The 22,295-nt window shown below is 45.5% G+C and overlaps 1 protein-coding gene across 1 annotated transcript in view; it reads left to right on the forward strand.

Annotated features, from left to right (window-relative positions):
- Positions 1-22,295, forward strand: part of AK8 (adenylate kinase 8) — a 54,675-nt gene that overhangs the window by 26,380 nt on the left and 6,000 nt on the right. The window contains exons 9-11 of the mRNA XM_087879984.1: positions 1,533-1,664; positions 2,691-2,780; positions 10,412-10,553. Of these exons, the coding sequence (XP_087736110.1) occupies positions 1,533-1,664; positions 2,691-2,780; positions 10,412-10,553 (364 nt within the window). The remainder of the gene's footprint in view (positions 1-1,532; positions 1,665-2,690; positions 2,781-10,411; positions 10,554-22,295) is intronic.

Below are 22,295 nucleotides of genomic sequence, written 5' to 3' on the forward strand. Positions count from 1 at the left end.
GCAATGAATTGGGAGCCTCTGAAGTGATCATTTATGTAATGGGATAGGGAACAGGTTCCTGATATGTATTAGGTAAGTATCCCCAGAAATCAACTCCCAGATAAGCAGAGATATTAATTAATATATTAGACCAACAATCAAGCAGTAAACAGTATTCCAGTGAAGGAACTACAAACAAGCTAACAGTAAACAACAACCTAATCAAGAAGCCACCAAGAACACTCCCACCAATACTGATAGGGCAAACTACTGCTCCTTGGAAGGTCCTTGGGTAGGGTATTGTTTTCTGCTTGATTGTTTGTCTGGTGTTAATAACTGCTTATCTGTATATAAACAAGAGGACAACCCCGCACTCCATTCCAGCACTGATGCTATCTGGGTCATGAAATATCTGCTAGGAAACCACCAAGCTCAGAAAGCACCAAGGACCCCACACTCCTCCTCCTCCTCCTCCTCCTCCTCCTCCTCCCAAACTCCACTCCCTTCTAGCACTGATGATGTTAACTCGTTGGGTCATTAAACGTCTGCAAGAAAACAACCCAGCTCAGAGAGTGCCAAGGACCCCAATGTATTAGCTTGCCTCCATGCCCCGCTATGTCCTATGTCTTACTAGCCTCCCAACCCTTCCCCACTGAACTGCTGCAAACAGAACACCAGCCTTTAGCATCATCTGTACTCCCAGCAATGACTGATCAGCATTATAGCAGTAGCAATAACCCTTAGACTTATATACCGCTTTACAGTGCTTTTATAGCCGTCTCTAAGCGGTTTAGCCGCCCAGAGTCCCTTGGGAGTTGGGCGGCATCGAAATGCGATAAATTAAATTAAATTAATTAAATTAAAGTTTACAAAATCAGCCTCTCGCCCCCAACTATCTTGGTCCTCATTTTACCCACCTCGGAAGGACGGAAGGCTGAGTCAACCTTCAGCCTGGCGAGATTCGAACGGCCAAATTGCAGGCAACCGGCAGACAGCAAAAGTAGCCTGCAGTACTGCACTCTAACCACTGCACTACCTCGGCTCTTATATGGTCCTGATCGGGGTGAAATCCAGCAGGTTCTGACAGGTTCTGGAGAACCGGTAGCGGAAATTTTGAGTAGTTCGGAGAACCGGCAAATACCACCTCTGGCTGGTCCCAGAGTGGGGAGGGAATGGGGATTTTGCAGTATCCTTCCCCTGCCACGCCCACCAAGCCACGCCCACAGAACCGGTAGTAAAAAAATTTGAATTTCACCACTGGTCCCGATGTTAGAGGAACTGCCTGTTAGATCACTGTAAGAATTATCTGTTGTTAAGAGGGCTTTGCCTGTTGTAGGATCTTTGCAAACGTCAGCAGAAAAGAATGGATAATTTGTAATTCTGTTTCTGCCACTGTAAAAATGAGTAACAGTACTACATTTGTAATGTTGAGCATGACATTCTTTGCAGGCAAGAGAGAGCCAAACTCCATCCCTGTGTTCAAAAATGGAAAATCATTGCCCTTATGTCATTGCCAGCATCACTTTCTGCTTTTTTCTTTCTTTTTTTAATAGTTCTGTCGCACGTTAAACAACCGCCTCAGACAAACACTCCCTTCTCACCCCGGATTCTTCTCTGTGGGCCTCCAGGATCCGGAAAAAGTTTGCAGGCGGCCTTGCTAGCTCAGAAATACGGGCTCATCAACGGTTCGTGCTCCGTAAATATTCTTCTTTGTTTCCTTTGTGCATTTCCCCACCCACCCACCCCCTGTAGGGATAGTCCTCGATTTCTGACCACAATTTCCATTCTTGTTATAAGATTCTTGTTATAAGTGAGTTGCATGCTGTCCCAGGGAATTTATTTATTTATTTATTTATTTATTTATTTATTTATTTATTTATTTTTGAATTTGTATACCGCCCTTCTCCCTGAGGACTCAGGGCGGTGAACAGCCAAATAAAAACATCAAATACAAATATTAAAACACAGTTAAAAAATATATTTGAGAAAGAATTACTCTAGAACCCAGAGATGGCACGCAGAACCCTTTCCGTGGGCATGTGTGCCATCGCTACCATACGCACTTCTGGTTTCCAGCGGGCCGACCAGCTGGACTCTGCCAGTACTGGAGCACCAGAAAACAGGCTGAAAAATGGCCCAAAAAACAGCCAAAAAACAGGCCATTTTCCAAGCTGTTTTCCGGCTGTTTCCCAGACCATTTTTGACCCAAAAAACAGCCTAAAAACAGCCCAAAAAACAGCCTAAAATGGCCCCAAAAATGGCCAAAAACCAGGCATGTGTGCACTGGCCAGCTGGTCTTCGGATTTCCGGCGCTCCGGTAAATCACGTGCGCTCATACATGCATGCGAGTTCCAGTTTGGGCACTGAGTGCCGAAAAGTTTCGCCATCACTGTTGTAGAAGAAGATCTGAGATTTGTTGGGAGGGAAAGTTCTCCCCAAGCACTCAAAACTCCTGGGATGCTACTTTAGATGTCTTCTCCTATCTTGGCTTTGACATTTGAACAGTCCACAGAAGGGTGAAATCACCTCCGTTTGACTTTAGGGAGTTTCTTTCCTCCCCATTTTCTAAATTAATCTTCTTTTTCTATCTCTGCTTCTTCTCGGCTGAGCTCCCCTTTTCTCGTCTAGCCTTCCTCACTCCCTCTTTCTTTTTGTTTGTTCACCTTTTAAAAAATTAACCTTGTCTTTTTCCCATTTCTCCTTTTCCTCAGTTTGCTGCGGGCAAATGCTTAAGGAAGCCGCTACCAGCGATACCAAACTTGGCCAGTTCATTAAGCCATACCTTGATGGAGGATGGCCAGGTAAGGAGAAGGGTGACAGATTTGTGGAAGTATGTATGCCTCGGATTTTTGGGAAAAGATGAAAGAAAATTGAATTATGATACCTTGCCATGTTTGTTCCTGGGGACAGGTCCCTATAAGCAGGGGTGAAATGCTGCCAGTTTACACCGGTTCGCGTGAACTGGTAGTAAAAAAATGCTACTGATTCGTGCGAACCGGTATTTCCGACGATCAGCTGTGCCGCGCGATTTAGATTCGCTAAAAAGCAGGAAATCCTGCTTTCTAGCTAATCTAAATCATGCGGCACAGCTGATCCTTCCCTTGCTGTTCTCGTTTGGCAGAGAAGGAACAAAAAAGAGTCCCTTGGGAGTTGGGCGGCATAGAAATGCGATAAATTAAATTAAATTAAAAAAAAAAAAAAACCAACAAAACCCCAGCCTTCTCTCCGCTCCAAATTCTTACGTTTCTTGCTCTTGCTTTTTGCGCTAAAATAAAAAAAAACCAAGAGCGTTTTCATTTTCACCAAGGTTCTGCTTTGCTTTTCCTTTAAGAAGGAATCCTATTTGAATTTTCTCCCACCAGGAGTTAAAAAAAAAAAAATTAGACTCGTGGCTGGAGAAAGTGAGCAGAAACAGGATGGGGAGGCTTTGGGAATCATACCGCAAACAAGAAAGAAACGGGACGATTCCTTTGATCCGAAAGGCGTCTTTTCATTTCCTTTCGTTCTCCTTGATTTGGGATCTACCAGGGAGATTTGGGATCGCTTCCTTGGTTCACCCTCAACATCTACCCCCACCTTAATCTCTAAAAGGTCTCTAACCGAGAGCAAATTTTTTCCCCCCACTCTCTTTTCCTCGGCTTCATTTTATTATTTTCAATATATATAAGGGGTTCGAGAAGACATAACTTACCCAGCCTCTCCAGGAGTTGAAAGGCTAGGTAAATTTCCCTGTCTGAGAGGTAAGATTGGGTTTTATTTCTTCTTTATTTGATAAATAAAACCACACGCTGGCTCAACATCGCTAAGAAATCCTTGGGGACATTAGCTGTGTTTCCCCCCCCACTCCTCCACTGGTCCTCCTACACCGTGTGTTTGTAGTAGCGCGTGGCTACTTGCTAAATAATTTACAAGTTGATTAATAAACTCACAAGGGTATAATTAGGTGAAAGAGAGAAAGAGAAAGAAAGAGAGACGGCGGAGGCTTTGGTAAGGGGCGCAGGGCTTAGGGGAGCTCCAGGCTCTCTCTTCTCCCCCATCTTTCTCTCTCTCTCTCTCTATTTCTCTCTCTCTCTCTCTTTTTTCCTCTTTCTTTTTTTCATGAAACTTTCTAGGGTGCTGGCGTTTGAAGATAACTTGGGAAGAGCTCAGCGCGCCTTCCCTTTTGATGTGGAAATAGGACAGTTTGAATCCGTCGAGTTTAATTTTTCACAAGCTGTAAGGGTTGGGTAGTCATACTTCCTCACTTGTGTGTGTGTGTGAGAGAGAGAGAGAGATGGTAGACTGGAGGGAAAAATGCTTCTTCCCCCCCCCTCTCTTTCTTTCTCTCTCTCTCTCTCTCTTTTAATATATTCACTCACCTAAACAGCCCTATGCAGAATCCAAAATCGGAGCAAATAAAGGTGTTTCCTTTTATTTCCTCAAGTTCTGTTTACCTGTCTATTGAGGTCTTTCTGCCTTGAAGGTTGGGTTGGGTGGGATCTTCAGCGAAGGGGGAAAAAATTGGCAATTTATTAGGGGCTCTTAAAAAAAAAAACGGCCCATTTTTTGAATGCGTTTTCAAGAGGGGCCTTTGGCTCCCCTCTGACGATATTTTTGAAATATCACTTGGGATGTATGCTGGCTTCTGAGCGTCGCATCAAAACTTTTCACAATTTTTTCTCTCTCTCTCCCTCGTGGGAATTGTTAAGAGGGTTTTTTCGCTGAAAGAGAAGGAGAAACAGCCAAAGTGTTTCTCCTTCTGGGGGCAAAATTTGATAGTCAAGAGAATGTTTATATTTCTATGGACTGCTCTGGATCTTTTTTCTAGCTTTTTTTTTTATTTGTATCTTGCCTTTAGATAGATAGATACCGTAGATAGAATGATAGAGAGAGAGAGAGAGAGAGAGAGAGATAATAGGATAGATAGATAGATAGATAGATAGATAGATAGATAATAGATAGATAGATAGACAGAGAGATAATAGATAGATAGATAGATAGATAGATAGATAGATAGATAGATAGATAGACAGACAGATAGATAATAGGATAGCTAGATAGATAATAGGATAGATAGATAATAGGATAGATAGATAGATAGATAGATAGATAGATAGATAGATAGATAGACAGACAGTAGATAGATAGATAGATAGATAGATAGATGATAGGATAGATGGATAGACAGACAGACAGATAACCTTTATTGTCATTTTTTTACTGTGGGCACACTGATACATATTAAAAATGAAGTTCTGTTGCCTGGTCTCAAAAGTGTATACATACATAACACACGTATACACATGCTATATACATATATGTATGTATGTACACCCATACATATAAATACGTGTGTGTGTGTGTGTATATATATATATATAAAATTAATCACTGTCCACCTTGAATACATAACTTAAAAATACTAAAGCATTTTTTACATAACATAAAAACGCTTTAGTGTTTTGACCTTAATATTTCTACTCAAGGCAGCGAACACATCCAACACGCTTTTCTCTTCCTATTTTCCCAACAACGTCCTTGCGAGGTGGGTTGGGCTGAGAGGCAGGCGCTGGCTCAAAGTCACCCATTTGATTTTCACGCCTAAGGAGAAACTGGAACTCAGCGTCTCCTAGTGATTGGCCCAAAGTCTCTCAGCCTGCTTTCACGCCTAAGGAGAGACTAGTCCTCACCATCTCCTGGTGATTGGCCCAAAGCCACCTCAAGGAAGTCCAGTTGCCTCTTTTGGGACAGAGAATTGACTTATTCTCCAGCCTACAACTAAGGAGAAATTTCCTGACAGGGAGAACAATTAACCAGTGGAACAACTTGCCTCTAGAAGTTGTGAATGCTCCATCACTGGAGGTTTTCAAGAAGATGTTGGATAACCATTTGTCTGAAGTGGTGTAGGGTTTCCTGCCTAGACACGGGGTTGGACTAGAACATCTCCAAGGTCCCTTCCTGCGCTATAATTTTACCTTCCACCTTTTGCCTTACCTTGTAGGGAGTTTATCCTGTCAGTAGGTGGCGCTAGATAATCGACAAAAGCTGCTCAGCTTTGTCGATTCTCCTTAACATCGCTGATGTCGAGTTTTATCACCTGCGCATCACAGGCAGCGCGTGAAGGAAAGCCGCAGTTGGCGTTAAGAAAATAATGATGGCCTCAGATATCTCCCGCGCTTGTTATGTTGACCGCAGTTGGAAGGTTTTCTGAACTCTTGGTTTCCAATGGAGACCATCGTTTGCATGCAGCCCCGTCAAGCGGTTTCCCAGACGAGGGGTGGCTTCAGAAGTGGTCTTCAAAAGCTGGAATCTTCCAGAAGTCTCAACTCAAGAAAGAAAAGGGGAGAAAAAAAAGTAAAATAAGAGAAATCCACCCACGGAGAGACCCCCCCAAAAAATGCAGGGGCAAAAAAAAAAAAAAAAAATTGGTTTGGAAAAAAAGCACAAAGGAAAAGGACTGAAGCAAACTCAACTCTTTCATTTAGGGGGGAATGAAGCTCCCGAGAAGGCTTATCTTGGTGAAAGGATTAGAAAAGACGTTCCCTTGAGACCGTCACAGGTGGGAAGATGTTCTGGACAGGTCCCCGGTGTTTCTACTCAAATTGTCTCTCAAACGAGGCCGTGAGCAACGATCTTGACCTCTCGTAACCTCACCAGTTTGAAATTACGGCTTTTTTTTTTTTATAGCTTGTAAAGAGGCCGATTTATTACATCTTCTAAAGATGACCCATTGACCTCAGGACAAATGTAGCCCGAAGCGAATTAGAATGAAAATTAGTTCTGGATCTTTTGCCTTCTTCCCTTAAATGTTTAAAGCTGGCGTGCTTAAGGGACATTTCCTGGAGATTTCCGATGCCTGGAATTGTTTGGTTGGGGCAGTGGGTTAGGTGTGAATCTTGGTGACCTGATCCCCAAACCATTGTTAAACAAAACAAAACAAATCAGAGAGAACAAACCAAAGCAGAACAAAACAGAACCCGATCAAGGCAAAACAGATCAGGAGAGGAGAGGAGGGGAGGGGAGGGGAGGGGAGGAGAGGAGAGGAGAGGAGAGGGGAGGGGAGGGGAGAGGAGAGGAGAGGAGAGGAGAGGAGAGGAGAGGAGAGGAGGGGAGGGGAGAGGAGAGGAGAGGAGAGGAGAGGAGAGGAGAGGAGAGGAGAGGAGAGGAGAGGAGAGGAGAGAAGAGAAAAGAAAAAATTTGGATGTGTGAAGATTGAGCTGCACACGATTTTGTTACAGATGACTATTAGGGATTTGTTAACAATCACTAAGATGTTTTTAGATAGATAGTCCTCGACTTACAACCGTTCATTTTGTGACCGTTCAAAGTTACAGTGAAACTGATCCTCACACTTACGGCTGTTGCAGCGTCCCCTGCGTATTTTCTTTGGATCCGGACAAAGGGTGGTAGGCAAGATCTGAAGAAGTGTGCAACAAACAACGAATGGAAGAAGTTCAGAGTCACGTTCAGCACCACGGAGAGCTCCTTCAATAAGGAGATGTTGCTCCGGCAAAGAGCCCAGTCTTAATTCTTTGCTCATTTCTCCTGCTGGATGGATTCCTGCATTCCCATTTCACCCAGATTGGTTTCACTAGACGTACTGAAGCTACAACACCCATCAGTCCCGCCTCATTTTTTTAGGAAGAAACCTCCCCTAACCAAGAGGCCCGATCCCCGTATTTCCCAGCGCGTTTCATGAAAGAAAGAACTCTTCCAAACTTTGTGGTCAGCAAGAAGAAGGGTTTCCCCTTTCCCGCCCGGAGGATCCCAATAACATTAAACGAACCTGACCTTTGTGGGAATAACCAGATATTCTGCTCTGGCGCTTTGCTGAATTTAGAGATGATAAGCCAAGCAAGTAGAAGTAGCCCTTGGCAGTAGGCTGGTAATCAGGGCAAGATGTTAACTGTCAAACCCCGAGTTCAACCCTCAGGCATCTGAATTAATGATGGAAGGCTTTAGACCTACTGGGGGAAGGAGGGAGGGGGGGGAAACATATCTAAGAGGAGGGAGAAAACTAAGTGGGCCAGGGTATCAAAAGAACCCTCCAAATTTCAGCAGCAAGGAACGGACAGCTCCTCCCAGCCTTCTCCCAAAGAAGCCCATCGCACGACTCATGAATATCAAGGTTTTATATAGGTTTTAGAAGGTAGGTCAATACATGTCAAAAGCTCTTCCATCTTTATAGAAAGCAAAGATATCGAACAAAAAGCTTCAAATCGGACCGGAGCGAAGGGAGCATCGGGATGGCTTTTCGTTCTGGTTCTCATTATAGATGTGTGCTTTCGACTGGCGGCGTCGACATGGTTTTTGAAGTCCGTTACGGATTTATCTTTTCGGGCCTTCGGATAGCGAGCCCTTTTGGAAGAACGCCGAGAGGCTGTCCCGTTAAAATATAAATAAATAAATGTGTGTGCGTGAAGGATAAGGACCTGGTGGCTCAGCAGACCGATAGCATTGTGATTAACACCAGCTGTCTGTGATTACTGTAAGTTCGAATCTCACCAGGCTCAAGGTTGACTCAGCCTTCCATCCTTTCTAAGGTGGGTAAAATTGAGGACCCAGATTGTGGGGGCAATAAGCTGACTTTGTATAAATATACAAAAGTATGAAGGCTATTGCTTAACGCATTGTAAGCCGCCCTGAGTCTCCGGAGAAGGGCGGCATATAAATTGAATTTAAAAAATAAATAAATAAATAAAGGGGTGGGCTTCAAAAATTTTAGCAAGAGGTTCTCTGCCTGATTGGTGGGCATGGCCTAGTCGGCCTCCTGCACCACGGCGGGTGGGGGGACTTTTTGCCCTCCCCGGGCTTTGGAGGCTTTCTTCGAGCCTCCGGGAGGGCGAAACGGCCTCCCCAGGCTCCAGAGGCCCACTGGAGGCCAGAAACAGGCCCCTTTCCGGCCTTTCCGAACTTCCGGTAGGCCCGTTTTTCGCCTTCCCTGAGCCTCCATGCGTGCCCTGTACTTACCTACATCCAAAACGGGCCGCTAAGTATATATATGCTAAGATGCCATTTGAGAACCTGGAAAGCGATTTTAGATTCGGAGGTGCTATTGACATGCCTTTGGCAACGCTGGCCCCATTTGGTGGCACACCGAGACACGGAAGGGGAGGGATGGATCGGAGAGACGCGTAATTGACTAGACCGAGCTAGTCAACTTTCCGTTCTTCCTTCATTTTTTCTTTTAAGCCCAGGTTTCTAGTCCTTAGTGTCATCTGACAGGCAAGGGCCAACAGCTGGGAAGTTGCAAAAACCGAGCGCGAGACGGAGGCTAAAACCTGCACACCTTCAGGATAAAAAGGAAAGAGCCGCGACATCTTGAAATTTGGGCCCGTCCTGATCCCTTGAAAGCCTGGCAGCTGACAACTTCATCAGACGTCTCCAAGCTCAGCTTCTCGCCCTAGTCGTTCGCTTGAGGCCAAGCGATGTAGGAGAAGCTGTTTCGTTTACCCTCATGGCAACGACGCTCCGTGGCCAGCCGGCATTCCTGACAACCTCACGGAGCCGTTGAGTGCGCCTGGCTCATTTGTTTTTAGCAGTGAAAATGGAAGGCGGACAGTTTTCTGCCTGGTTTAGGCAGCCTCCGGAGAGATTACAGCTTCAATGTGGCCGGTTGCGAGCTGTGCCGTTTGTTCTCTTCAAGGGAAGCTTGTATTTTATTTGCTTCCAGAATAACAAGACTTGGAAGGGACCTTAGAGGTCCCTTAACTTTTAATTTAATATTTTAATTTAAATTTAATATCAATAAAGTGAATAAAGTTCATGTCATTCCAAGTGAAGCCAACTCTGACTCCACATAATTTACGGCCTAGACTTGACCCTGTTTCCCCCCTCCCCCCAGGGTGTGTCATCAGTCACATTCGCCAATGGAGCAATTTTGCTGGTTGTAGCGATCACTCCCCTCCAGCCTCTGTGGGTGACCCTGGGAGACAGCCTTGAGAGAGATGTGTCTGGGATGTGCTTTTGTTTTTGGCTGCCATGCTGCTTTGCCGTTTTCCCATCCCCCTTGCCTATGGCAACTCGAGAGCAGGCCAGGGATGCTTTGCGAGGATCTCCTGCATGAGTTAGACCAGAAGACCTCCAAGGCCCCTTCCGATTCTTTTATTCTGTGTTCTATACCTATGTTCTTGGTCCAGCTAAATTACCTCCTTAGGAGAGACTCCGTAGCGTTTCCTGCCTTCCCATTCCGAGGAGACCGTGGAAAGCTATTTTGGATTATTGCTCTTGAAGGCTCCATCATCTCCCGGAGTTGAGGTCAACCTGTCTGCCCATCCCAAATTGCCAAGGAGCAGTGATATGAAAAGAGAACGTGTTGGTCGCGTCCCAAAGGATACCCTTGCATTCCAAATTTTGTGTGGGATGCTACGATATTAAAATTAGGACCTTGTTTCATTGATGGTTCCTGTTGTCATGCCTCCTTCTCAAAATCTTTTCTTTTTTCCTCCCCTAGTGCCAGACAAGATTGTCATCAAACTCCTGTCCAGACGGATCAACAGACTGGATTGCTACATTCGAGGTTGGGTCCTGCATGGTTTCCCAAAGGATGAAGACCAAGCCAAACGCATGCCGGGTAGTGGGATATATCCGAACAGGTAACAGAGCTCTCTTCTTCTTCTTCTTCTTACATCTGGAGGGTTGCAGCCTCAGCTCTTACAACCGGCCAGCTGGCCCATCTTTCCTTCGCAGAAAATGGTCTCTGAGCTTGGTGGTCTTCTTGCAGATGTTTCTTCACCCAACTAGGGAACATCATCAATGCTAGAAGGGAGTGGGATTTAGGAGGAGGAGGAGGACTATGGGGTCCTTGGTACTCTCTGAGCTTGGTGCTTTTTTGGTCTTGCAGTGTGGTGGAATTCAAATTTGTTTACTACCGATTCTGTGGGCGTGGCTTGGTGGGTGTGGCTTGGTGGGTGTGGCAGGGGAAGGATACTGCAAAATCCCCATTCCCTCCCCACTCCATTGGGAAGGATATTGCAAAATCTCCATTCCCTCCCCACTCTAGGGGAAGGATACTGCAAAATCTCCCTTCCCTCCCCACTCCTGGGGGAAGGATATTGCAAAATCCCCATTCCCTCCTGAGAGAAGGAGATTGCAAAATCTCCATTCCGTCCCCCACTCTGGGGCGAGCCAGAGGTGGCATTTGCCGGTTCTCCGAACTACTCAAAATTTCCGCTACCGGTTCTCCAGAACCTGTCAGAACCTGCTGGATTTCACCCCTGGTTTTGCATTAATCTCTGGTCATTTGTGGGTCTATTGCCGGTGAAGAGGTGTTTTGGTTTCTATGTTTCCTTTTTTGGTGATTCGGTTGGTCTCGGGGGCTGTAAATCACTTGCTTCTGACACAGGTTACCAAACCCTCAACCTGCAGCCAAGTATGTTTCTAACACCAAGAGGGAGGAGTAGGGGGAAACCCCCCCCCCTCTTGAAATAGAATTAGGGCTAAGAAATCAATCTAGGGACAGAAGCAGACAGGTGTATATCAAACATAACAACTCTGCCTCTGGCTCATTTTCAGGGCAGCCCAGGGTTGTTGCCGAAATTTAGATTTAAAATAAATTTACATGTATATCAAGTCCCTAAACCTCAAGTTATCGGTGAAAAGGCCTCCTTCTTATACTGCTTTGGGATGGGCAGCTTTGGCCTCTCCGGTTGATCCAAAACAAAACAGAAAAAACAACCACAGAATTACTGTCAGGACATCAACCCGTATCTTAGAAATAATAAACGGCCAGCCCTTCCTATTCCGTGTTTTATCTGACTTCCATCTCATAAACCTGCCTCAAATACTACTAAATTATATAGCAGGGAACAGCATCAGTCTCTGGGCTCTTTCAATTTATGGAAAGGAAGACGAAAGCAGTCGGTAATTCATAGCCCGGGAAGAATGTTAAAAGAAAGAAAGAAAAAAAATGCAAGTTATTTGGAGTGAAGTGGGCGAGAAGAAATGTTCTCCCAACCAAAAGAAACAAATTGGGCTATAAAATTTCTTAATATGTAATCATAAAACAGGCGGAAAGAGCAGGAGATTCCCCTCCTAGCTTCCCATCCAAGCATCCTGCAACTTGCCTCAGGCGAAGAACAGAATAATTTATTTCCTCGGAAAAAGGTGTTAGAGTCGGCCTGGGTCAACAAAGCAACGGCAGGAATATTCGGAGCCACGCGGTGGCCGCGGGGAGGGGGGAGCAGAGAGTTGCATTTTCCCCTGGTTTCTCCTGGCATCAAATTAGCCGGTGGAATTCAGCGCGGCCGGCCAGGATGATGTCAACACTCTGCCTAAAGGGCTATTTTTTTTCGTTGCTTCTTCTTAAAAGAAAGACTGAAGTCAAAATCGGGACCGACGTGGTGGGTGACCAGGATGGGACATGCGTCAGCCGGGATTTGGCTTGGGAGTTTGCCAAGAGCAAACACGGGTGTGCAAACTTGATTTCATTGAGGGCCGCGTCAGAGTTGTGCGCACAGAGGGTGCGCGTGGCCAGGGTGAATGTGGCGAGCTCGACGTCACTCGTGTCGGAGGCGCCTGTGGCATCCCGAGCGCTCTGCCAGCGAAAACGGGCTCTTGAGCTCCGTTTTCGGCTACGACGGCCTCCTGTAAATCCTCTGCCAGGGAGAACAGAGCTTGGGAAGGTCGCATGCAGCTCTCCGAGCTCTGTTTTCGCTGGCAGAGGCACGGCGGCAGGGGTGCAATCCAGCAGGTTCAGACAGGTTCTGGAGAACCAGTAGTGGAAATTTTGAGCAGTTTGCAGAACCGGTAGCGGAAATTTGGCTGGCCCCAGAGTGGAGTGGGAATGGAGATTTTGCAATATCCTTCCCCTGCCACACTCACCAAGCCACGCCCACAGAACCAGTAATAAAACAATTTCGATTTCACCACTGAACCGCGGGCCGGTCCTTCGCCGTTTTCAGGGTGGCCCCCCGGGCCAGATCTAAGCACCCTGTGGGCCAGATCCACCGCCTGGGCCTTGAGTTTAACACCCCAGCCATAGAGGGACTTGGATTCTCCATTATTTAGTTTGCTTATTCAATTTATTTTGCCGGCTTTTTGTTGCAAAGCAAGACAGCTTGCTAAGTGGGTTTTGCAACCCCTTCTACAACCTTTCTCGCCATGGTTGTTAAATGAACCACTGCAGATGTTCAATGAGTTAAATGGTTGTTAAGTGAATCCGACTTCCTCACGGACTTTGTTTGTCCGGAGGTCGCAAAAGAGGATCGTGTGACACACACGCACTCTGGGACCCTGCGACCGTCATAAATATGAACCAGTTGCAAAGTGTCCCGATTTTGATCACGGGGCCACGGGGCCACTGCCACGGTTGTTAAGTGTGAACAGTGGTCATACACTCGCTGTTTTCAGTGTCATTGTGACTTTGAATGGTCACTAAACGAATGGTTTAGGACAGGTAGTGCGGCTTATGGCCACAACTGAGCCCAAAATGGATGCTGCTCAGCGAGAAATTCGTTAGGCGAGTTTCGCCCCATTGTACGACTTTTCTTGCCGCAGTGAATCACTGCGGTCGTTAAATGAGCCACGCGGTTGTTAAGCGAATCCAGTTTCCCCATTGACATCGCTTGTCAGGAGGTCGCAAAAGGGTTACGCGCACGATCCCCGGGACCGTCATCAAACGTGAGTCGGCTATCTAGCTTTCCGAATGCAAATTTTCACGCGACCATAAGGGAGAGCGGTAAAATTCAGCCGGTTCAATCCGGATCGTGCGAACTGGTAGCGCCGGGGGCAGGAAGCTCCACCCACCTGCCTGGACGTCATCACGTCCTGTTTTTGACCCTCTGCACATGCTCAGAAGGCTCTGGGCATGCATGGAGGAGGCGCGCAAGCTCACATTTGCAAACCAGTTGCAAAGGTAAGTGAATTCCACCCCTGGAAAGGGATACTGAAACGGTCATAAGTGGGGGGTCCTTTTTTTCCAGCGCCGTTGTAACTTCGAACGGTCACTGAGCGAACTTTTGTAAGTCTGTAGTTGAGGACAAAAACTCAAAGGGAAGCGAAAGGAAACTCCCTTTGTGTTTTTCTTTTTTCTGCTTTTCGGGCCAGACAAGATCTTTTCCCTCCACTTAAGGACGAAGGGGAGAAAAAAAAATTCAAAGCAATGAGCTGCTCTAGTCGAAAGAAAATGGGGGATTTTATTTTCTCCCGGCTCGGCGATTATTTGGACTTTCCTTGTCTCTGCTGCTAGTTTTCAGGGTGGATTAAAGCTAATCAGCTGCCTTTTAATGGAGACCTGAACTGGGAAATGGCGTAGGAAACGGGGCCGCCGAATTCTCAACGGTTGGGAGAGGTTAATAACTCCATTACTACGGGTTTTTTTCCTTTAGCCATTTGAAGAGTTCGGCATTAGCCTTATCTTACACCTCCATTAATTGAGCTAATAAAACCTCCGTGACCTTCGCAGGGTGCCATTATCTCCGAGTTTGCCAGACGTGGTCCGGCATACTTTATCGTTGAATATGTATTCCGCAGACGTACCGGGCTTTGCGTTCGGGAGGAAGGTTTTGGTGAAAAAGATCACCCAACTTCAAATCCTCCGTCCTTTCCCCCCTCTTAACATTTACCTGCTCTCTTCTGAGAGCCGTTCGAGAGGCAGGTGGAAATGAAAAGGACGTGACTTAATTAAAGCCCAGCGAGAAATGTTCCTGTCCGGGATTGCGTTGGGAAGTTGTCGAAAGGCCAACAAAGGTTGGCTCTGGGTGAGAAGGTGAAGAAAGAAGAAAGAAGAAAGAAGAAAGAAGAAAGAAGGAAGAAGGAAGAAGAAGAAGAAGAAGAAGAAGAAGAAGAAGAAGAAGAAGAAGAAGAAGAAGAAGAAGAAGAGAGGAGGAGGAGGAGGGAAGGAGAAGGAGTAGGAGAAGGAGAAGGAGAAGAGGAGGAAGAGAAGAAGAAGAAGAGGAGGAAGAGAAGAAGAAGAGGAGGAGGAGGAGAAAAAGAAGAAGATTAATCAAGGAGAGAAGCAACTTAGAACTAAGGAGAAGTTCCCTGACAGTGAGAACAATTAATCAGCGGAACAGCTTGCCACCAGAAGCTGCGGGTGGTCCATCATGGGAGAATATTAAGAAGAGTTTGGATAACCATTTGTCCAAAATGGTATAAGTCCTTCTGCTTGATCAGGGGGTTGGACTAGAAGACCTCCGAGGTCCCTCCAACTCTGTTATTCTGTTTTGTTACTCTGTTGCTGTCCTAGATAGGTTCGTGATGGCTGGATTAATTAACACCTGATTGTCCTCTTAGGCAGTAGCTTTCCTTGGGGGTTGACAAGCCTTCGAGATCATAGAGAGAAGAGACGGAGAACGTAGGCAGATAAAGGACTATCACCATTATAGCTAAGGTCCCGCTGGCTCTCAACCTTGTTGACTTACTAGCACTGATGATGTTCCCTAGCTGGCTTAGGGAAGGTCTGCAAGTAAACAACCAAGTTCAGAGACCACCAAGAACCCCCCCCCTCCTCCTCTCCACAAACTCTACTCTCTTCTAGCACTGATGATGTTGCCTAGTTGGCCAATGAAACGTCTGCAAGAAGACCACCAAGCTCAGGGTGAATATCCTTTCCCCAGCTACATTGGTAAAGGTAAAGGTTCCCATTGCACATATGTGCTGGTCGTTCCCGACTCTAGGGGGCGGTGCTCACCTCCGTTTCAAAGCCGAAGAGCCAGCGCTGTCCGAAGACGTCTCCGTGGTCAAGTGGCCGGCATGACTCAATGCCAAAGGTGCACGGAACGCTGTTCCCTTCCCACCAAAGGGGGTCCCTATTTTTCTACTTGCAATTTTTTACCTGCTTTCGAACTGCTAGGTTGGCAGAAGCTGGGACAAGTCACGGGAGCTCACCCCGTTACGCGGCACTAAGGATTCGAACCGTTGAACTGCCGACCTTTTGATCGACAAGCTCGTACCACCTCCTCTCTCCATCCCCTCGGATTTTGCCATAGATCTTGAGGGTTGTGTCGAGTTGTCAATGTTTTGTCTATATTTGCTTTAACCCAGATGCCCTGCCTAGCCCGCGGTGGCGAGATCTAGTCCCCTCTCTCTCATCAACAATAATTAGGCTTGTAAGGCTAATGGAAGAAATCGTGTCTAATTACCTTACTGAAGGCCCAATTATGCTATTAACATTCGCCGGGGCTACAAGCTAACGGGCGAGGAGAGCCGCTCATTTGCATAGCATTAAGTTAATTGAGCAGGAAGCGAAAGGGCGGAGGATGGGGTGGGGGAGGGCGGGCAGGGAGGGGGAGAGAAAGTGCTAGAGGGTTAGTATTACAAACTGGATAAGGATGTCCAGACTGGGACAATTAACCTGACAGTTTTATTAATTAACGGGGATCTGATTACCTAGAAGGAATAGCATTTGGCAGAGAGAGAAAGAGAGAGAGAGAAAGAAAGCAAGAGAGAGAGGGAGAGAGAGAGAGAGAGAGAAAGCAAGAGAGAGAGGGATAGCGGGAGAGAGAGAGAAAGAAAGCAAGAGGGAAAGAAAGCAAGAGGGAGAGGGATAGAGAGAGAGAGAAAGAAAGAAAGAGAGAGAGAAAGAGAGAGAGAGGGAGAGAGAGGGAGAAAGCAAGAGAGAGAGAGAGAAAGAAAGAGATAGATAGATAGATAGATAGGAGATAGATAGATAGATAGATAGATAGATAGATAGATAGATAGGTGATAGATAGATAAATAGATAGATAGATAGACAGACAGACAGACAAACAGATAGTGCTTTTCCAGCCCTCTCTAAGTGGTTTACAGAGTCAGCCTCTGGCCCCCAACAATCTGGGTCTTCATTTTACCCACCTGGGAAGAATAGAAAGCTGAGTCAACCTTGAGCCGGTCAGGATCGTACACCTGGCAGTGGGCAGTGAGTCAGCCTGCAATACTGCATTCTAACCACTGTGCCACCATGGCTTTGATAGACAGATGGAGAGATGGAGAGACGAACAGACAGACAAAAACAAACAGTCAGACAGATAGATAGATAATAGACAGACAGACAGGTAGATAGATAGAGCAATAGCACTTAGACTTATATACCGCTTCACAGTGCTTTTACAGCCCTCTCTAAGCGGTTTACAGACTCAGCCTATTGTCCCCAACCATCTGGGTCCTCATTTGACCCACCTCGGAAGGATGGAAGGCTGAGTCAACCTTCAGCCAGTCAGGATCGAACTGCTTGCTCTGCCTTCAGGTGCTTTGGAGAATAGCTTGACCCCCTCTTCTTCTTTGTGGCAGCCCCTCAAATATTGGAAGTGGTGAAATATAGTGAAAGTGTCTGTCAAACCAGATCCACAATTCTGAAACTGTGACATCCGTGTTTGCCTTGGGAAAAAAAGCTAATAGAGAATATTATCCTAATTCACCAATCACCAAGGAGTATTAAGATACACGCAGTATATTTATTTTTATAAGTTAGCATTATAATACTAATAAATACTAATATATTGTACGGCTACTAATAAATGTACAATTATGTGTATGTTGTCTGCTCAAGCAATTATGCAGCTCTCACTGGTACATTAAAAAATCCGTAAAATCCAATTAGTATAATCTTTAACCCCGCCCACCAAAACTTTGAAAATTTGGTGCTGTTGTTCAGCTTGCTTTCCCACAACCCAATAAAGAACAGTGTATTTAACACCCCAAGGACCAATTGTGTTCAGAATTGGGAGGTCTATCAAGTTGTGTGTTTTGGGAACATCTCCCTTTCCTTCCTTCCTTCCTTCCTTCCTTCCTTCCTTCCTTCCTTCCTTCCTTCCTTCCTTCCTTCCTTCTCTCCCTCCCTCTTATCTTCCTTTCTTTCCCTCCTTACTTCATTCCCTCTTTCTTATCTTATACCTTCCTACCTTCCTTCCCTCCGTCCTGCTTTCTTATCTTTTATTTTCCTTCCTACCCTTCCTTTCTTCTCTCCCTCCCTCCTTTCTTCCTTCCCTCTTTCTAATCTTCCTTCCTTCCTTCCTCCCTCCCTCCCTCCTTCCTTCCTCCCTTCCCCACTTTTATTTCAGTTTATTATAAACCACAAATGAAAAGAAACACCAGGAAAGAAAGGGAACGGAAAGAAAGGGGGAAAAATGTACTTGTCTTGCTGTTTCTCAAATCAGCAGGCTACATCTAGTACAGAAGACCTGCAGAGGCCTTGTGTATTCTCCCAACTCCTGAAATTTCTCTGGATTGAAAAGACAAAAAAAAAATATTTTGCAGGTGCAAACGTTTTTCTTCCCGCCTCCAGAAACAGCGAAGAGTAGGACAGAGGCTACCTAAATGGCCATCTAGGCTTGGAAAAATTAAAAAATATATATATACAATTGACCTTCTTTCTTCTTTTCCTCCCCTCTCCATCCCGAATTGTCAACAGTATTTTTTTTTTTAAAAAATAACTATCGGCCTATCCTTCTGGATGCTTCAGCGTTCTTTGCCGAATGATCAGCTCTGTTGAATATATCATCACAAAGAGCTCTCTTTTGTGCCCGGCGATTTGTTTTTTAGAGCCAAAGCTAATTGGGGGCGGGCTTCGACTTTCAGTGCTGTTATCGTGTCAGATGGCGTCCATCTTTCAATCTGTTGGATACGCAAACACTCAATGGCCTCAGGAGGGAATGGTTCCCAAGAAGCGGAAGACAAACAAGAAAAGGAAGGAAGGAAGGAAGGAAGAGAAAGAGAGACAGGGGAAGGGAAGGGGTGTTTTGTGTGAAAACAAGAAAAAGGATAAAATTTAGAGCCTGTCTACTAAGAATAATGAGCAGGAGGAGGAAGAAAAAGAAGAAGAAAAGAAAGAAGAAGAGAAGAAATCAGAAGGAGGAGGAGGAGGAAGAAGAAGAAGAAAGAGGAGGAGGAGGAAGAGGAAGAGGAGGAGAAGATGGTGATAGAGGAGGAGGAGGAGGAAGAAGAAGAAATCAGGAGGAGGAAGAAGAAGAAAAGAAAAGAAGAAGAAATCAGGAGAAGGAGGGAAGAGGAGGAAGAAGAAGAAGAAAGAGGAAGAGGAGGAGAAGATGATAGAGGAGGAGGAGGAAGAAGAAGAAGAAATCAGGAGGAGGACGAAGAAGAAAAGAAGAAGAAATCAGGAGAAGGAGGGAGGAAGAGGAAGAAGAAAATGAGTAAGAGTAGGAATAGGAGTAAGGAGAAGAAAAAAAGAAGGAGAAGGAAGAGAAGAAGAAGACGACTTCTTCCCTTTGGAGTATTATATTTTAAGTTTTCCCACAGTCCATTACATCCACCAATCACTTCTGTTCATTCTGTTATGGGAACCAGCCGGCCACGCTGGGACATCTGCTCGGGATGTCCTTGAGGTGGGAGCAATGATATCGACAATGCTTGGATGCCATTCCCACCCACCGACCCCTTCCATTCCATTCCACCCCCATTCCTTTTCTTTGGAAAGCTGCGAGCGAAGTGGAATATGCGAGTCGGCCTTGACAGAGTGCAGAGAAAAGCAACAAGGTTGATTAGAAGGCTGGAGGCTAAAACATATGAAGAACGGTTGCAAGAATTGGGTATGTCTAGTTTGATGAAAAGAAGGACAAGGGGAGACATGATAGCAGTCTTCCAATATCTCAGGGGCTGCCCCAAAGAAGAGGCAGTCAAGCTATTCTCCAAAGCACCTGAGGGCAGGAGAAGAAGCAATGGGGGGAAACTAATCAAGGAGAGAAGCAACCTAGAACTAAGGAGAAATTTCCTAACAGTGAGGACAATCAACCAGTGGAACTCCTTGCCTCTAGAAGTGGTGGGTGCTTCATCCCTGGAGGTTTTTAAAAAGAGACCGGACAGCCATTTGTCTGAAATAGTATAGTGTTTCCTGCTTGAGCGACGGGCTGGACTAGAAGACCTCCAAGGTCCCTTCCATAACTCTTGTTATTCAATGTTCTGTGTTCTAAGAGGAAAACCCTTGACCGACGTGGAAATTTGGCCGGCCGCTGACATATTAACAGCAGAGACATAGATGCAAACAACCAAAGTATTTGGGAACAATGAAATATGCATGGCGATCAGTCACAGCCTTATAAATTCGAGCAATTAGCCGGGTAATCTGAGAAAGCCGAGGCAGGCCGGGGGCCCGGAGATGCGGTTCCCTATTAGTTAAATGCAAGGTTTTTTTTTGTTTTTTTTTGTATTTGTGCTTCCCATCAAATCAACTAACACTTTCTTTAATTGGCTCATGAATTATACAGCAAGGGGGGTGCATTATCATTTAATCACCAGTAAACATTTCTGCCCCTCTCTCTCTCTCTCTCTCTTTCTCTTTCCCCCCCCCCCCACTTTCCATTGCAAAATGCACAGTCACTCATTAATTCCTTAATTTCAGCAGATGGAAGGAAAACGATGAACGGTTTGGCAAGACAAAATCGCCTCCGGCAATTGGGGGGGGAAGGGGGGGAAGAGAGAGAGAGAGAGAGGGGAGAGAAAGTGGTAGGAGGGACATTTAGGCTTAAAAAAAAAAACTATTAAAAAAGGGCTGTCAGAACTCAATCTGTGAACTGTCAGCTGCTTGGTCCCCCCCGACCCTCCCTTCAATTTTTCCTTTCTCCTTCTGTTTCTTTTTTTTTCCCACCCCCACCCGTCCCACCCACCGTGGAGAATGACTGACATCTCCCCAACTCAGCCTTGTCAACGTATCTTTAAACATCAGGCTGGCGGGTAAACCGAACCCAATGTAAATTATTTCTTGCCTTCCTGGTGGGGGTAGGTGGGCGGGCTCCCCTCTTCTCTGTCCCCATGAATATTTCATGCTAGGTTGCATAAATATTAATTCTAATAGCTGTGCACAGCGGTTATTATTTCTGTCTTATGACAAATATTCATAAAATATTCAGGATCCCTTTTCGGGAACATTTACACACTTGATTGTGGAATGTCTTTTTGGGCACGCGCTAAACATATTGGGGTACTCTGGATGGACCGGTTCCCCTCCCTTCTTTTCCACCCACCAGCCCACACGGTGCCTCTGCTTCCCTCCATCCTCTTAATTAATACTCTGAAATGTAAATATTTAATCGGATTTATTTTGCGTTCTTTCCCGCTCCCCCCCCCCCAGAAGCGAACCCTATTAAATTGGAAAGGTTCGATTTGACAGTATTTAAATAGCGAGGACGTATTCTCTATTAGGAGACCGGTTACTTCTGACATGCATGTAAAATGGCATATCATTGGTTCTCTCTTTTTTTTAAAAAAAAAAACCCTCCCTGTTCCCTCAATGCACAGGTACTGTATATGTGGTACCTTGCTCAATAGTTGTAACTGTGAGAGGGATCTTGGAGTCCTAGTGGACAACTATTTAAATAGGAGCCAGCCGTGTGCAGCAGCTGCCAAAAAAGCCAACACAGTTCTAGGCTGCATCAACAGAGGGATAGAATCAAGATCACCTGAAGTGTTAATATTATAATGCCTTGGTTAGGCCACACTTGGAATCCTGCATCCAATTTTGGTCACCACGATGTAAAAAAAGATGTGGAGACTCTAGAAAGAGTGCAGAGAAGAGCAACAAAGAGGATTAGGGGACTGGAAGCTAAAACATATGAAGAACGGTTGCAGGAACTGGGAATGTCTAGTCTTATGAAAAGAAGGACTAGGGGAGACATGGTAGCCGTCTTCCAATATCTCAGGGGCTGCCCCAAAGAAGAAGGAGTCAAACTATTCTCCAAAGCACCTTGAGGGCAGGACAAGAAGCAATGGGTGGAAACTAACCAAGGAGAGAAGCAACTTAGAACTAAGGAGAAATTTCCTGACAGTCAGAACAATTCATCAGTGGAACAACTTGCCTCCAGAAATTGTGAATGCTCCAACATTGGAAGTTTTTAAGAAGATGTTGGATAACCATTTGTCTAGAGTGGTGTAGGGTTTCCTGCCTGGGCAGGGGGTTGGACTAGAAGACCTCCGAGGTCCCTTCCAACTCTTGTTATTCTATTCTATTCTATTTGCACTTTTTGGACCTTTTTTCCCTCCTCCTAAAAAAAGTATTATTCAAAGACGTAAATCTTGCCCTTCTTGGGAAAGTTACTGTCCCAAGTACAAGGACTGCTTCTGTTTAGGACAAGATGTGATTAAATGTCTTTTTTTCCCCCCTTCCCCTCGCGTAAAGCGAAGAGAATGTATTTACTTTCCCAAACAGCTTTCAAAGAAATGCAGCTTGATTATTTAAGCCTCCTAATGGGTCAGTTTTTACCCAGATGGGCTATGAAAACAGCATCTTTGGAAGCTTCTTAGATGCCAAGTCAAGAAGTCAAAACTGAAGAAGCTTCTTGGATGAGAAGTGTAACCTCTTCTTCTTCAAAGGAAAAAAAACAAACAAACACCGTCCAGTGGCCTTTGGAAAAAGCACCTTGGAGACAGCCTGGCTTTCGCAAAAACGCATCTCGAGCAGTTGAAGCAAG

This window comes from Pantherophis guttatus, chromosome 16 (genome assembly GCF_059756535.1).
Source record: "Pantherophis guttatus breed Tessera chromosome 16, ASM5975653v1, whole genome shotgun sequence".
Lineage (NCBI taxonomy): Eukaryota > Metazoa > Chordata > Lepidosauria > Squamata > Colubridae > Pantherophis > Pantherophis guttatus.